The sequence below is a fragment of the Centruroides sculpturatus genome, unplaced genomic scaffold (assembly GCF_000671375.1).
Source record: "Centruroides sculpturatus isolate CEXI.00-Female unplaced genomic scaffold, Cexi_2.0 scaffold1322, whole genome shotgun sequence".
Classification (NCBI taxonomy): Eukaryota; Metazoa; Arthropoda; class Arachnida; order Scorpiones; family Buthidae; genus Centruroides; species Centruroides sculpturatus.
The window spans coordinates 177,495-196,165 of NW_019385555.1; the positions used below are offsets into that span (position 1 = coordinate 177,495).

Here is an 18,671-nt window from a genome sequence, read left to right on the forward strand (position 1 = left end):
ATTAAAAGCAAGACTCAAGCCGTTTTATTCTTTTTTATTTTTCATTTTTCTTGGATACTCACCAAGTTATTGCTGTCCTATACAATACTTCTTGGAATTTCTAGAGTAATTAATTAAAAAGATGCTTTGACATTTCCGCTTTATTAATTTTAATTAATGGAACAACTTCTCACTTCTTTGTTGTCTTCAATATTTCATTTTATTCGCTTCCGGCAGAAGAGATTCTATACTAGACGTCATTTCCTGCCCTTGATGCAGTCGATGAGTTTGAAAAATATCTCTTAATCAAAGAGAATCGAATGAAAACTTCTTTGTTTCATCTTTAAGAATTCTATAATTAAGAATTGTCATTCTAGATCTAATATTAAGAAAGTAAATAGATCTTCGTTCGATATTTATCACAAGATGAATTCAAAAATTTATATGTTAATTGTATGAAACGTTTACAAATCTCACACTTTTTCGCTGTGTAAGATTAATATTTTATAGAGTTTTTTTTCGTTCACGGAAGGAAAGTAAATGTTTTTATTCACCCGAAAATCTTTTTTTAATATATTATTCATAGTGAATAATATATATATAAACCGTAGTTTGATGTGAATAATTCCTGAATTTTATCTTGTCTTGTCAATAATTTATTGTACTCTGTTGTAACCAATGATGGATTGATCGTGGTCAAGGAGTAGTCTCTTATTATTCAGGAAAAAAAAAAAACATTCTAGATTCTAAATTGTTATTTTTACTATGATTTATAAGTTTGAAAAATTCGTAAATATAAATTTAATAGCGTAACACACATACTTATTGCATAAAATATGCTTTAAATATAAAGAAAGGAACATGAGTTTTTTTGTGGAAAGGGAAAAATTTATTTTTCAAAAAACGAAAAGAAAAAAACGAACAGTTTTTTTTATATAATAAAATCACTCGTCATAACTTCACATCTTGTTCTTTAAAGTTGACACAAAGTATCGTGTTTGCCACACGAGACATTTCGATAAATTAGCAAAGTTTCTTATCGAAGAGGACATTGCAACGCGAGATGTCTCGAAAACTTATTATGCGAATTACAGGACTCACGGACATGAAAAGGAATTTGGTGAGGTACAAAAATACCAACGATTAACTCGAGATTATGGTTATTAGCATAATTAGCTTATTATCCTTATAATATTTTTTCCCTCTTTTTTTCTGATGACATTACAAGATATTACAAATATGGTAGGAGTGGAGAAATTACTTGCATTGAACTATGAGCAATGCACATTCTTTGCACAATTTTTTTTTTGGAAGCCTTAAGAATCCTTGATGCTGATAACTGTGCGTATATTCTTATACCTGTAAGATTTATAATAATCACATTTTAATCCGGATTAATCCACGTTCTATATGATTTTGATTTTGGTGAACAAAATCTAAATTGCTCTTTACTTTTTGTTAATATAATTATTAATAATGTAGAAACTAAGCTATATATAGACTAAATTAAATCATTTTCATCTTCTTAGGACATACTTTATCTTGATAATAGTCTTTGCTTCCACAGCCTAATTGGCATCATTATGTTTCTTAGGTTACCTATTCTTACAACTTCTCAAACTTTTTCTTTCTTTATGAGTCCCTGCGGATCAGGAATTTTTCTGCGCTTTAATTATTTAACAAGTTAGAAAACTCTTTAAATTTTCTAGATGTTAAATAATTGATACTATTATTTAAAATAATTAAAACTTACTTGACAATTTCTAATTATCCAATTTGTTAAAATTGTGTAAAATCTCATATTATCAGCGTATCGAGTTAATTACAATTAACGGAAATTTTCAATAATTATAGTATTTTTAAATTAAAATAATCCTTCCTTGACGAGTTTATAAACATTTATGTTCTCGTTTATACGATTTTCGGTCATAAGTAAATCGCCCAAATTTAATCTTATGACTACAGGCTATCATTTAACTGGTTGGCTTAATTGAAAGTCATGTACAAACTTACTCAACAGAAATGATTTCCAGTAACGAGGTGGTAAAATTCGATTGTTAATTAAATTCTCATTCCTCTCATAATTTCATATTCCGACAAATTCGGGGGAAAACCGTAAGTAAATACAATTACTTTGAAAAATGATAAAAGAAGAAAAAGTGTACAAAAATGTTCTTTAAAACATAGGAAGTCCGTTGCAATATACGTAAAGTATCAAATACGAAAGATTCTTAAGAAGATTTAATAAAATGTATTTATTTTCTCAACAATTGATCGAAAAAATGGGGAGAAATAGATTTATTTCCACCCATTTCTATTATTTTAACCGATCTTTGTTAAGATCTTTTTGCGTTTTGACATCTTACATATATCACGTAGGACTGCCTATGTTTCAAGAGTTATTTTTACTAAATTATCTTTTCAAAGATCTTTCAAATTAAATGTATTTAGTTACGGTTCATCCCATTAGGAAAAAAATATATATATATGTATATATAATTCCTAGCTAAATTCTATGGAGACTGATTTCTTCCATTCATCAAAACGATACATTAAGTTATGAGGATTTTTCACATTTTTGACTTTGAAGTCATTTTTTATAAATGATCGCATCTGGATGGATGATGATGATGAGGGTTGACGGAACTATTTCTTGGTAATTTTGTCTTTCACCCTGTAATGTTCGACTTACTACCTCTTTTATATTTTTGTATTGGATTTGCTATTTCGAGTTCTAGAAAAACTGTCTTTCGATAATTTTGTTTTTTTTATTATTTAAATTTTCGTTAAGAAATCTGACACTCGCACAATACTTGAAAATTAGTCATTCCCAGGACGGTTTCGCTGTACTTCACACCTTACATTCACGAATCGATAAGTGCCACGAAAGCTTCTCCCGGTTCTAATCGAACGTTATGGAACTGCATTCGTCCTGATAGTCTGTGAGTCGAAACTAACACCTTAGCTTCGTATAGATCTTTGGAAAGATCTCGAATCTCAGTGACGTAACCCAAATTAGCTGCCAAATAGTATCTTTCACTTCTCGGGTAATATCTTTCCAGGCCTACAACAGAACCGTCTGCCTGATGGAAACGATAACCCCCTTTCGATCCGCTATCCGCTATTGATGGCGCACTCTGCCTTAAGGATATGATACGGGATGCTAGTTTAGTGATTTCCGCTTGATTTGCTGCATTGAATACAGAGTAAGCCGGATGAACGGGAAGCCAAGGCAAAGCGTCGACGTCTGTGAAGTTGGCTTGTGATGCTGCTGACCACTGCATAGGGCAAAGTTGACCTCCTCGAAAAACCTAGAAATATTTTAATAATAATGAATATATAAAGTAAAATTTTATAATACGAATTTTTAACATGCAAGAAATATAAAAGAATTTCTTACCTTTTGTGAAAATATATCAAATGAATCTTCTAGACCAATTTCGTCTCCATAAAATATCGAAACAGATCCCGGTAACATCATTAAAAGGAAGATTGATCCGAGTGTATATTTTCTGTGAAGACGAGTTGCCAATCTTGATGTTTCCACTCCTCCGATGTGCCAAGTTATCCAAGGAAGGTTGGAAGAAGTAGAGGAAGATGTCCATGATGCGATCTTTGACACCTGCTCTGCTACTTCGAGTGTACCGTTGACTTTAACATTCAGACGAACATCTAAAAGGTCAAATATTGACAAGAAAGACGACACTAAAGAAGGACTACGCTTTTCCATTGTCCTAATAAATCCTTCGGAAGTCATAAGAATATGTTTATTACTTCCGTTGCCGTAGCGATCTAAAGTCCATCGCCATTGTTCTAAAATAAAGAGTAATTCTTCGTCGCTATGCACATGTATACGTTCCAAGTGCTTGACGTAGAAACCATCGACACCTTTATTTAACCATAATTCTAAAACTTCAAAAAATTCGTGTTGGACTGCTATGTTTGACCAATTAAGGTAAAGCTGACTACCGAATGTCCTATGAGGTACTAGACGATCTATGTCTTCTGCATTATCCTCTGTATCGTAAGGAGGTTCTTCCTAAATTTGTAGAACAAAGTATATTTTATAATTAACATTATTACATTAAGATAATTCCAAAATAATTAATGATAAGTAAAACTTCAATATTCAGAAACGCCCATTAATATTGTTAACAGAGCAGTAATAAATAAACCAATCAAACGTTTTCTGAATTACACGTTTAAAATGTTTCAAAAACCAATCAGTTAGAATGAAAAATTATTAACGGAACGCCCACTGATGACAACATAAGTTATAGACCAATAAAATATTAGTGAAATAGATTTAAATGTTCTTAATCCAATCAAAGAGGCGGGGTTCGCTAATAACGGAGAATATTTTATGCTTATTGGTTAAATTTTTATATGAAATATTAAAAATTAACCAATTAGAAGAAAATATGAAAAAAAATTTAATACGATCAATAACCAATCAACGAGACGAATGCTAATTAAATGAGTAAATGTTTGTTATTCGAGTGTAATCTATCTAATGCAAATAATTAAGGATAAAAAGTAGTTGAAAACCGTAAGATTTATTCACGGTTGTTTCAAACTAATTGACACAATAAACACGGCTATAAAAACGAAATTTCCTCCATATCGCAGGTGTTACGAAGCAGAAAAATGTCACTTTGTAAGCACTTGCTCGTAAAAAGGTAAAGCCGAAACAACAAGTTTTTTTCCTTGATTCTAAACGGATTTTAGCTTTGGTCGTCCATAAAAAAAAGTAGAAAAAGAAAACTTGTTTTGCAACAAATGGCGTAATATCTGCGACCACGTTTGATGAAACAGTCGAAGTCAAACATCCAATATTAGAAATTCGAATTTAAAATTTAATCAAACTCTTTCCTCTTAGATATTTAGAAATTTAAGAACTGGGAAGAATTTTTTTCGCAATTTTATGTATAGCTTTTGATAAATGTGAACGATTTTTCGAATTGATAAAATAATATTTGTATATGCGTCAAGAGATGGAAAACTAAAATAAATTTTTGTTTTCTCTTTTAAAAATTCAAATCTTTATCAAAATGACAAGAATACAATAAAAATATATTTTTCAAATATAAAATATACACAAAATATTTAATATATTTTGTATAATTTATGACTCAACGTTTAGATTTTATAGCAAATAATGTATCTCAAATGGTAGATCGAGATCTACTACTTGAAATTTTAATGATAAAATACATATAGACTTATACTCAAAAATCATATCAAAACTAAAAGAGTGAGTGCGTAATTAAAAAACGTTGATTAGCTACTGTTTATAGTGGTTTATACTCACTTATATATATATAATAATCTAAATATTTATGCCTAGATTAATAATTGAACTTCTCAACCTTCGTACCTTTGTATATGTTTTAATTCCATTATAGTTTGCCTATCTTTACTTAAGAATTTAATGTGTTGTGCATTAGCTAAATGTTTAAATTTAAGAACATTTTTGTATTTAATGTTATATAAAGTATCACGTTATGGACATAAATAAGTCCTATAAGAGAGTCTGGTCTAGAGCTCGTTATAGAAATAAATTGTTAGAGGAACAAGTGAGCCTAATAAAGAAAAAGTAAACCACGATAAAAATTCAAATTGATTTTCTGTACTGTTTAAAGATGGCATCGTAATAACCATTCAAATTTCTTATGGAAAAATCGATCCAAACCATTAAATTCTCATGTTTGGGATTTAATGACGCTCATTTGTTAAACATACAGGCAATGAGATTATGTTTATGACTGTTATCGATTTAGAATATACCTCTAATAGGAAATTTTTATTATAATTAATGTTAATCGATAAAAAAGAAGAACGAAAAATTCAAAATTTTTGGCTTTTTTTAAACTTTACTATTGATTTCTCGCCCTTTGCTTCATATTGATCACTCGGAGACCACAGGAAAAATTGGGTTTCTTAAGAACACATTAAGCATTAGAGCTTTATAATCTTTTTTTTTCGCAGGAAAGAAGTAAAAAGCATTCTGATATCTTAACTGTTGTTCAATGAGCGAGTCTGTTCAAGACACGCGATAGACAGAATCTTGATGGATGAAACCGTTTTGTTTAAAAGTCACGATTTAAAGAAGGCGACATTCTTGGCAGATCGTGATGAATGGTCTACCTTCCAAGAGGGAAATTGAGAGCGTGAACCGGCAGGTTAACAAGAATAACCATTTTCCTCTTCAACTGTAACTTAGTTTAAATATGCAAACGTTCTTTGAATATGTTGCAGGTAAACTTAAGTACGTGTATTTTTTTTCTCGGCTCTGTTATATATAACAGAGGGAAAGTATGGCAATCAGTAAAAAAAAATGACCCCCCTCCCAAGAATTTTACATTTTTGGGCTCAGGACACCTTCAAACGTCGAGAAATGCAAAAAATATTCAGTGGGATTTTCTGTATTCATGGATGTTAGTATGTGCGTTTGGGGGTAGCACGATTTTGTTCACTCTCTTTAAAGTTTAATAACTCCTGTGCTTTTTGTCGAAAATTTCTTAAATTTTGCAGGGAGGTTTGTTTGTTAGGGGGATTGATGCTATTAAATTTTAGTGATTAAAGGTGGACGCGTGTATCTCCAGTAGGGTCGGACTTAATGAAGACTTTACTCGTTATTAGCATTTACAATTTTTTATAAAACCCGTCCCTATCCTCAAAATTAAGTTTTTTTTTGCCATTTTATAATTAATAATATAAACGTTTTAAAAATAAAATATAACAGATGACTCCATCAAATGTTGCCGGGAAAGTTAAGCAACTCTTTGTTGGATATTTTTTAAAGTTGTCTTGAATGTGATCGTTTACAGCTTCCGTATAAAAAAAATTAACACTAAGCATTTTTAAACGAAATTATACGAACACATTTACCGATTTTTACGCAGTTTACTAAATTATAATTAGTTTTTCTTTAACAAAAATTAACCTAAATGGAATATTTAATCACAATCGATTAAATGACTTTTTATATAATTAAAATTAAATAAAATTTAAAAAAATAAATTTGATAGAAAAAGAAAATTTAATGAGGCTAATGTCGAATTCATAAAATATAATTACTATTTAAGGATTATTATTACTTTTTTTAAAAAAAAAAAATAGAAATTCGTAATTAACACGTGGATGATGAGATTAATCTATAATCGGCTTTGTTCTCGTGTTGTCCTGTTTAACTTATGTCATGAAAGATTGGCGTGATTTATGATTTTTTTGTTGTTGTTGTTGTACATTTGGTTAAAATTATCATATTTGTTAAAGAAAATGCTTCAAATTAGTACTTGAAATTAATCTCTGTAAGAATTTCTATAGGAATTCTAAAGAAATGCTCATTAAGATTAATGAAATTCTAAAGAAATGTTTATTCTATAAAAGCAAGTATAGTCATTTATTCGAATATTTTCAGGCCATAATTAACGAACTTTAAGTAAAATTTCTCGTAATTTTATTTCAAAATCAGCTTAAAAATGGATTTAAATGTTAACAAACTTCTAAAATTAATAAACGGTCGTCTAATATATGATTTTTTCAGATAATAAGACATTGAAGCTAACGAGCAATAACATTTTTCAAATAATATTCCTGTTAAAATGATATATCTAGAATGGAACTAGTTATATATATCTGCAGAAATTATATTATGCAATAGCAAACCTGCTGAGCTAAAATTACTTAAAGCATAATAACTAGTTTGTTGAAAGGCACTTCAATTAATATCAGATGTGCTGAGCAATAACTTTAAACGATAGCCAACCTGCCGAGCAAAAATTCCCAATTGTTATCAGACTTACTGAGCAATAATTACTTTAAATGATAGCTAGTAGCCTGCTGAGCAGAAAGCTCTCGAATCGGTTAAGGAAAGTCAAAAAGAAAATGTGGAAAGATGGCTAAAATCAAGACAGATGGCCTAAGGGGCTTCAGACACTTTGGCTGACATTACATTATTAGGAAATTGAACACCAGCTGGTGGCAAAGGTGAAGGGGGAGGAGGAAAAAAAAGAATCTTACAATTAAACTGATCTGCAGGAGAATGATAAAGGGGTGTTAATACTTCAACAGGGATTTTTTTTCCTTTTTGTTAACGTCGTTTGAAATCTTTAATTAAGTATGTGTACTTAGCCCCTCAATTAAGACTTTGTTGTGATTTTGATAAGGTTACCTTTAAAGCTATCATAACGAATACACCAGGGAAGAGTTTATAAAAATATATTTTCGAAATTATTAATGATTCATATTAGGATTATAAGCAATTCTTGACTTGTTTAATCAAATTTATATCGATTTCTTTCTTGTTTTTTTTAGAAATTAGAGATTGTTATCGTTAGATTTCCATACTTTGTCTTTCTCCTACAAGAGGGATGGAGATGATAAATGATTTTGCACCTCGTTTTCATTAAGTGATAATGCTCTATGTCATAATTTATGAGAAAATGAGTGGTGCAATGCCATTATACCCCGAAGACAGACCACGAGAAAAAATTATTCAGCGGGTTTTCAACCCCTCTTAATAATTCTTTCTTACATTTTAAAATAGAGGCATTGGATTAAGTCGTTAATTATTAGGCTTTTTAACTATGGAATTTTGATTGGAATTAATTATTTAAATCCGTAAAAATGACTAATTTACATACGAAAAAATATATATATTAGATTTGTAAAATAAATTTTTATACTCTTCGGTTTTTTATTTCGTTTGATAAAAGATATATTTATAAAAAGAATAATAATAAAAAATCAATTCGGAAAAGCATAGGTTAAGTTACAAATAACAATTTTTGATGGAAGAAAGATTTTCTAAAGTAGAAAGCACTTCATTCAATGAACTCAAAAAATAAAAAGAAACATCTGAAATTGGAAAAAATAAAAATAAAAAGCCAATATTCATTGAAATAAAAACACAATTTGTTATTCGTCAATTATTTATAAACTTATATATATATATATTTCTCCTTCGGATGTCAAAAAAAATCTATGTTTAAACACGAGATTTTGGAAGATTTTTACTTATAGATATACAAACCCCTCGCGGTCTTGTTTACTTATCATACAACAGAATAGAAGAGGATGTTCCCTGTGGGATGAATCTTATAAAATCGAAGCTGAAAAAGGTCCCCAATGACGTCAAAGCTCGGTCATAGGTGAAAACTTCTGACAGTCGATGCTCAAGATTGATTTCTTTTGGTATGAAGAAAATATTGGAATTGATGAACCGAACGCATGGGAATTGAAAGAGGATGGGGAACGATGGGAAAATGCTGTTATTTTTTTCTTATTCTTATTCTATTCTAAGTTTAACATTCCTCTACTTTATAGATTGACCATTTTTTATTTTTTTTATTTTATTTCTCCAACCTTCTATAAACAGTTTTCGTTTCTTACTCTTACGATCGACTCGACTATAAATTTTTATTTTCGGATCATATACCAGTTGATAAATTATATATTAATTTATCAGATATAAAAAATTTATAAAGTATTAAAATTGTTTTAATAAAATTTTAAAGCAATTATATTTTAAATTAAAAATTATTTTAAGTAATTTTTAATGACAGAGATGATTATTAATTCGTAAAAATCGTAAAAGTGATATTAAATAAATAAATGTCAACTTGAAATTAGAATTAAACGATTTTATTGTTAAATATTTTTCTAAGTTTTTCTCCAAAATATTATTAATTAATTATTTTTCGTTAAGTTCATATTTGGATTTTTCTATAAATTATGCTTTTAGAGAAATGGAAAATTCAGCAGAAGAGAGAAAAAGTAAAAAGTCAATAATTTTTTAAATATTTTTTCAGCAAAATATTAAAATATTTATCGAAAAAATACGCGAATCTACTTTCTCTCGCATTAAAGTTTTACTTAATAACCTCAAAAAACATCACCAAACCTCCTCATTCGAATGTATAAACTGATTTTAAAAAATTATTTTTATAAACTTACCGATATTTCTGTCACATTAACGTAGTAATTTTCATATTGCCCTGGTCTGTTTAGAAGCCAGTGTGCAGCCCAAGTATGTTGATCGCTGGTGACAGTTGGATTAATGTCCAACACTAACTTCATCCCTCTAGATCTCAGTTCGGATAAGAAATGATCAAAATCTTCCATTCTACCCAGATGAGGATCCACGTTGGAAAAATCGATAATGTGTTCGTATTCCAAAGGATAGTCGAGAGCGCTGAAGATCGAATTAAGACGAAGTACGCTAACGTTAAGAGATCGAACGTAATCGAGTCTCCAAACTAACCCCCTTAGATCACCAAAACCGTCACCGTCCGTGTCTTGGAAAGAAGCTGGGAATACTTCATACATAACAGTCCCTTGCCACCATTGCCTGGGTGGACCGCAATGACCCGAGGATGCCATCAACATGGCTACCACCACGCAAGCCAATAAAGACATGGATGACAGAAAAGCAACGAGACATATTAAACGTATAGCTGGCCAATTCCAAGCTAATAACAGGTCTGTTGGACAAGATGGACACTTGGACGGTTTACCAGAAAGAACTGATGCTTGATGATTCTGAGATTCTTCTTCTTCTTCTTCTTCGTTTTTTGTTGGGCAAACGTCAGGAGTTTCTAAAAGATGCGTGGAACATTCCGATTCTGATGTACTATCTTCTTCGTTTGCACCCTTTAACTTCTTATGACTCCTTTTTTCTGGTGTCCCTCTTTCTAAAAGTGGTTGCTTCTGTTCGCAATGAGTAGTGGTAGCTGTGGTAATGAATTTCGAAAATGGTTTATGCCCACTTACAGTCTCTACTGGTGGAACGTCGTTCTCTGCATTCGGTGCTATCCAAGTAGTTTCTGGCAGTTCTTCCAAACATATATCAGTCTGACTTATGCGAGAAAAAGCAATTTTTCTATCTTTACTACTAGAAGAAGCCATCTGCAATATATAAAAAAGAAAAAAGTGCTTAAAATCGTATAAATCTCATTTTAAAATATGGATAAAGTGAAGCCCGTTTAAACGGCCACGTCTTAAAATAAGTTTAGAGAAACTCTTTACAATTGTAAATTGAGAAAAGAAAAAAGTAGAAGAGGATGGATCAATTGTGTATTAAGAAATAGTTGGGTTTAGCGAAGAGAGTTATGTGATCAAGCAGGTAAAACAAGGAGCACCTTCAGGTTGATGGAACCATTCGTCGTGGTTAGTTCAGCTATACTTGTCACGTAACTTTTAGTCTCTGGTGTATTCGACTTTCCAAATTACTTCTGCTTGCGATTCATGCGTGATTTCTCTCTAAAGGTTTGCAATTTGAACTCGAGAACGTTCTAAAAAACTAATTCTTATGGGTACCATAGAACGTCTAGAAATATAATTGTAAATCGATCTTACGATTTTCGTTTTAAACGAAATAAACTTAACCGCTGTTAAATTTATGAATTTTATTGTTTTATAAGAATGAAATATTTATAAAATATTATAAAATTTCAAAAATTGGATCTTCATTAATCTTAAAAAATGGATTATACGCGAATAATTTCTATCGACGAGGTCAATACATCCGAGAATCGAGGATTGATAGTTTTATCTACAGTATTAAATCCTTTAATAAATCACTCTTTTAACTTTCTAATATATTTTACAAGTTTAAAGATTATAAAATTCTACATTTAGTAAAGTTTATTAAAATATAAACCATTGAAATCTAGGATTTATGCATAGATTTGTCAACTCGCTTATACTCATTTTTAACCTTTAACGACTAGGAAACTCGAGTCGATACTTAAATTCCTCTTTGAATATTCATATCAATGTTTAATAAATTGGAAAGAATCCAAATAAACTAGAAGAGTAATGTTTAAATAAGAGATTTTCGGATATCGGATCACTCGACAGAAACAAAGTAGAGAATACAAGGACAAATGGATATAGAAGCTAACGAAAAAAATATATAAAGAGAGGGATGTAGATGAGAAACGCTGTGTGTGAATCAAAGTGACATTTCCTATTGTCCATCTGTGCGGTCTTGTGACCAGGGGGTGGTCCTACATCTACACATGCCAAGTCGATTTAGGTTCCGATTGAGAACAATTAGTTTCTTCAAGATGTTCATACATGGCTTGTCTTCTTTATAACTGACTGATGTCCTTTTCGCTAAAGTGCTTTTCTTTCATTAGATTAAGCTACACCAAACTTAAATGAACTTCTTTCAAGCTTATTAAAAAACTATTAGTTATAAAAATTGTACTTGTCAACTCGAATTGTTCACATTTACTATATTTATTTTACTTTTTTTTTCTAATTTACAATGATCTAATTCTAGATTTTGGCTTCATTTTTATACATTCTAGAAGCTTAATTTTTATTTAATTTGTTATTTAATTGCCAATTAAGCAAAAAATACTTTAGTAAACATTAAGCTTTCATGAAATCACTATTGAAACAGTATTATCTATTGTAATAACTTCACACCAGCTTGATTTTTTTTTAATTTATTAATTTTTTTACAAAGTAATTACTATATAAAATCTAATTTTTGCTTTCTTTATTTTTAGGCATTTAATTTACTAAAAACTTCACTTAAGCATGACATTTTTAGTATTTTTAGTGAAATCGCTATCGAAACCACATTGTCGACCACACTAATTTCATGTCACGTGTAATCTAACCAATCACATAACGTTCACATTACTCAATTTATTCGTGGTACGTGACAATTCACGTAATGGAATCTAACAACTGGTCATCGTCGGTGTGATTCTCGACACGTGCCTCATCATTACTCACTCGTGCCAACCGTTGATTGTCCATACACGTTAGAAAACCCATTGGGACATTAATATTTACACATTGCTATGCTGTTAAACGATGGAACATCAAGACGTCGCCATCTGAATAACCAATTCATCTCTCTTCTCAACAATCCACATTCTAACCTTTCATCACGTGATGAAATTTTAAAGATCACGAAAATGCTATTATAAACGCTCCATTTAATTCGAATATTGTGTGATTGAGTCTATCCCCATGTTAACAGAGTGATAAAAACTCCAAAATAAAAAAGCACATGCCAAAATATCAACAAATCTATTGACTTCACGCCTCTTAAAGAGCCTCTTAAATATTTAATGAAAAATTAAATTAAATGTTGTTATTTTACCTCATCAAACTTCAATAAAAATTAATTTTCACGAGGAATTTAATTTTTGTGATGCATTTTTTAAATGTAAAATTATAAAATATTTTGCTTGTTATTTTAAAAATAAATTATTAAGTGATCCAAAAAGTAAATAAATTTATAATATTTAATGAAAATTAAATCTAAATTTAATATTTAATCATGATTCTTGTTAATTGGAAACTACTGAAGAGCTGACAAAAGTGTGAATTAAATATGAGAAAATCTTGATTATTCTCATATTTTAATTATTTATAAATTATTTTATTTTAAGTTTTATACAATTTTTTTAATATTTTTTCTAGAATTATACCAATTAAAAGCTTTAAATATTAAAAAAAATAATAATATCATATTAATTGAATAGGAGTAAAAATATGGAAATTGTATTATGTCAACTCTTCAATCATTCATAAATTGTATTTTTTGTTTTTTTTTCTCCCTGTAAATTTACACAAAACAGGAAAGTTTCGTGATCTTCAGAAAGTCTTTTTTTTTAGATGAAGAACAATTGAAGAAAAGAAAATTTATAAATATTTAATGGAAATTAAATTGCTCTATACTGAAAACTCGTCGAAGAATAAAGATTAATGATTAGAAAACCTTGATAAAAATCTCAGAACCCTCCTCGAACTTTTAAGTAATGCATGATTTATCTCCTAGAAGTTGGCATTTTCTTTTTAGTAAAACATCTCTTCAATATTCAATCATAATCATTCACGTCGCCATTTGGATGCTACTTATTTATATTTGGGTCGTTGACTACCATTCCCAATCCTAAATCATCTTCTGTATGCTGTATTAACTCCCTCTCTTCTGTCATTTTCTACAGATTTTTATCGATAGACTTAAATTCCTCCAATCAAATTTATTTTAAGATCCAAAGAATTGTTTTACTAATCAATATTAAGCTTCGATTCCCACTTCCACTCTCACTCATTAAGTAAGGATGCTAGAGATGGATAAAGAGAAGATGAGGATGTTTACGGATGGATGACAATAAAAATTTAAGTCATTTTAATGACGAATGTTTAAATCTTTCATTTAAAAAGCGTCTAACGAAGGTTTAATCGTAGATTTAAGTGGTGTCTGTAGTAATGCTACACGGCAGCATGCAGATAGAACATGTTTAATGGAATGCCCGATAAAGATAACGAGCTAATGCGCACTTTAACTAATGTATAACTTTCCATTTAGTGTAGAATATTATAAATTTAAACGAATTTAATTAGCACGAACGATAATTAATTGTATAACAGAAGTTATAACGTTAGTGATGTCATAGTAAAAGAACGATAGAAATGACTATAGAAGGAGCCATTCTATAGAGATGAGACGATAGAAAAATGATTATTTTCGCACGACAAAAGCGTATTTATAGAAAATAAACTGAGAAAATTGTCGAAACGTCCTTTGGGAATTTTAGCATTTGCTTTCAATTCGCTTAACGCATCACATGATGGACAAAAGCATCGCTTTTGACAGTTACCTCTTCCTATGTAGTCGTCAGAGCGTAAATATCATTTCGAGCGAAATTGTTCGCTTAGAACTTGACAAAAGTTAGGGGATGGAAATACCTTTTTGGGTCTATCTGGTTCGAAACAGCCGCCGAGTTTGTTGTACGATAAGCTATACAATAGATATTCCTCTCTACTCTTTGCTTATGTAAACAAACACAATTCTAAAGAATATAAATTTTGTACGGGAATCAATTCCTTTATTTTATCATTTGTATTTATAAAATGTTTAAAATTATACAAAAATTAGCTTTTTTAAAATTACTTGGAAAATGTTGAAATGAATTGGTAAAAGTCAACGTTATTCAATACCGTGTTAATGAATTGTAAATACAATTTAAATATTTATTTTTCTGTGATTTTAATTTATGTTTAAACGAAAAAAATCTTAAAATAATTAATTAGACAAATGTATTAAATCTTTTTTCGACATAAAATACTCAATAAATTATTCTTTTTTTCCTATATTTTTAACTTTAATTGTCTCTAAAGATAAGAAAAAGAAAAAAAAATGTAAGAAAATAATGAAAAATATTCGAATAATTTCTTCGAAATAACCAATACTTACTAAATTAAAAGTAAGTATTGGTTATTTCGAAGAAATTATTCGAATATTTTTCATTAATATAATTTAGTTAATGAATTAAAGAAAAATCACTTATACAAATTAATATATACAGTAAAACCTGTATAAACCGGAATGGCACGGTACTGAATATTTTTCCGTTTTGCACAGGTTTTTTTTTAACATAGAAAATCGCTCAGTTTCGGAGATGTTTTCCGTTTAAGCAGGTTTCCGTTCTGGACAGATTTCACTGTATTTAAATCGTTTAAAAAAAGAATATTTGCAGCTTCAAATCTGCTTTAGTTTCCTCGCAATCAAAATGTCTGAAAGGTCTCCATTTTGTTTATCTGCTAGAGAGGAAATATTTTATATAGGACATATTTCTTGATAATCTGCTCGTAAAACTAAGATTTCATTCAAATATATTCAAAAATCTAGAATTTATACTCGAACGAAGGACAATAACAGCCACTATCTTAAAATAAAATGGAGCATCAACAATAACTGATGCTAGAATTATATCTTTGGATCCTCTATTTATCTAGAAATTAACCAGCATATATCTAGAATTTATACAGATATACATGAAAAAATCTAGAAACTAATCTCTGTATATATGAAATCTGATTCCATTTATGTAAATTTATGGAAACTAATCTCGGTATAACTGTATGTATGGTGACTAACCTTATATACGTGTATATAAACCACATATATCTAGAAGATATGTGGAACACTTCTATATCAAATCATTACATTCCACATATAATTCCATATTTAATATACGGATTATAAAGTTAGATATGTAATTACTACATCAAGCCCTCAAATATATATATTTTACATAGATTATATGGTCATATAACCTCTACAGGTAGTAATTTATGTATATTTAGAAGATATAAATGAACTAATTGCACGTATCTAGAATAGATTTGAATGTAATACGTATTCCAGTCAAAACCTCTGAACAACGGCCATTGACGGGAACGTAAAAAAATTGGCCGTTATTTAGAGGTTATTTTGTAACGTACGTGAAAAAATAGTTGCCATTTAGACGTGGAATTTAATGGAGGATACATGAAAAATAATTTTCGTATATTTAAAATTATATATGAGATAGAACTATAACAAACAGACAGGCAGACAGACAAACTAAAAGCAATTTATTTTATTCTCCGAACACTTAAAAGGATGGTGAATAACGAGGAGTGTTTCAAAAATTCGATCTGAAAAAATAGGGATGTTTTGATGCAGAGAAAAACTATTTTGAGGCATCAAAAACATATTTACTAGATCAAAGCAACAAGTGTTTAAATACAAAAATAATATAAAAAAATATCTTGAAAGGATATAGAAGAAGAAAGATCTTTTCTGCCATCTCTAACATACAATATTCCATTCAGAATAAGATCAAGACTTTTTTTTAGCGATTTAAAACCACTAGAAACAAACAAATCTCCCTTTTAAGAAATCCCACACCACTATAAAAAAGCATTTTATATATTTTAAACTACTTTCCTCGCATTATAAAGCTGACAAACAACGAATGTAAACGTAAGAAAACTACTTAAAACATTATTTATTTAATATAAAAACAAGTATAAAATGTTATTTCTCTTATAAAAATATAGAAGATTAAAATTTTATATAATTTGGAACCTGTTTATTACGGAAATACAATAAAGTAAAACTCGTTTTGTACAGTTTTTTCTTCTTTTACCTAACATAGAAAATCGCTCCGTTCCAAAGATTTATCTCGTTTAGGCAGGTTTCCGTTTTAGACAGGTTTCGCTGTATACGATTATTCGCATTTTATGTGGAGTTAAAGAGCGAAAAAGTATCATTTATTTTTAAATTAAAATATTTCTGCAGTATTTTTTAATGTGGTAATTCGATAGGTGGAGAAATAACTATAAAAATCAAGTGACGAGCTACGTAGAAGACGAGTTTTCTTGTTTAAAAATGTCCTCTTTATAGAGGGTCGTTTTTTTAATAGTGTCGTTCCTGTACTAGATTCGTGATCTTGCACGAATATTGAGGGATATAATATATATTTTTTCTTCTATTTTTTCCCTAAATGGTACTAAAATTGTTTATCTCTGACTTCAATTACTAACAAAAGATGGTCAGACGAGAAAAATGGTTTATTTTTAATGTTTTCTCCTTTAAAAAGAAATCTGAAAAAAAAAACCTTTTTCTTAGGTTCTATTTATTGCGAAATGGGATTTCAAGTGACGAACCTTTCTTCTTGGATAGGTCGATGTTAGTTCTCAAGAAATGAAACCTTCAACATCAATTGTAATAGCATGAAAAGAGGGAGAAAAAAATGGATTGTAGGAAAGGAAAGTACATTTTTTCCTTGTTTTTACCCTCTTGTCAATGAATTTCAAACTGTATTTGTATTTTAAACGTTAATTAGTTTTGAAATTGTTGAAAGAAGCTGTCTGTTGGGGAGAGAGAATTGGGGATTTTTTAATGAAAAGTTTTAAAAAAAATTAATGTTCTTTCGAGCGACTAATGGAAGGACATTAGAAAGAATAGAAAAAAATTAAAATAGATAACACTTTGTAATTGATCTGGATGAGTTTTTCAACACGTGTATAGAAAAACTTTCAGTATATTTATTAGGTTTCATCGGCTAAACACTTATATTTATGTAAAAATAAAAGGATGTAGAATTGTTAAGTTTCCATTTTCTGTGAACAATTTATTCCTCTTTAAACAAGAATATCGAAGAAGACATCAAAAAGTAATATTTAAAAAGTACTAAATGCAAAGTGATGAGGATGTTAACAGCATTTTTAAAAGAGTAAATTCACAGAGTGACACATTATAACACCTAGAAAATCTCAGCTTTCTAGTGTTATATTCTGCGGTCGCTTAGAAGAATTTCCAAGATAAAGTAAAATTTACAACATTTGATCCAAATGATTCGAAGTAAGATGCGATCTTCAATCCTCTTTCCAACGATTTCCATAGATCTGTAGATCAAAGTTGCTCTTTAAACAACAAGAATTGACGAGAAAACGTAAGTGATAAATGATACCGTTCCGGACAGACACTAATGGTGTCAAGATCCGGCAAATGTTCTACCGTCTCCAAGGATTGTAGACTTTATACCACAAATCCTTGTTCAACAAACACCATTCTAACCATTTATCAACTTGTTTAAACAATCTGAAATTTAAAACCTCTCTAAGAAATACAGTCTTTGTGAATCACTAGCCATTCTGATAGTTTCTACTTGAAAAAGAAATCAAAATATCATCATCTAATGCCAATTTATCATCAAATAATGATGATGGTCGCAGAATAAATTCGTGTTCGCTTTCATTTCCTTTTTTCCCAACTTATCTTAAATGGAAATTCCAGGAATATTGTTGTAATTTCGAAAATTTTTTCCATTTATTTTGTTCAAAATATATTCAACATTAAAAATTATTTAATATATATATATATA

At 29.5% G+C, this 18,671-nt stretch overlaps 1 protein-coding gene across 1 annotated transcript in view; it reads right to left on the reverse strand.

Moving 5' to 3' along the window:
* Positions 1 to 2,454: 2,454 nt before the first annotated feature.
* Positions 2,455 to 18,671, reverse strand: part of LOC111640100 (maltase A2-like) — a 33,781-nt gene continuing 17,564 nt past the window's right edge. Inside the window, exons 2-4 of the mRNA XM_023386100.1 lie at positions 9,940 to 10,890; positions 3,380 to 4,018; positions 2,455 to 3,290 (exon numbers count right to left, since the gene is read on the reverse strand). Coding sequence (XP_023241868.1) covers positions 2,844 to 3,290; positions 3,380 to 4,018; positions 9,940 to 10,890 — 2,037 coding nt within the window. The 3' untranslated portion in view covers positions 2,455 to 2,843. The remainder of the gene's footprint in view (positions 3,291 to 3,379; positions 4,019 to 9,939; positions 10,891 to 18,671) is intronic.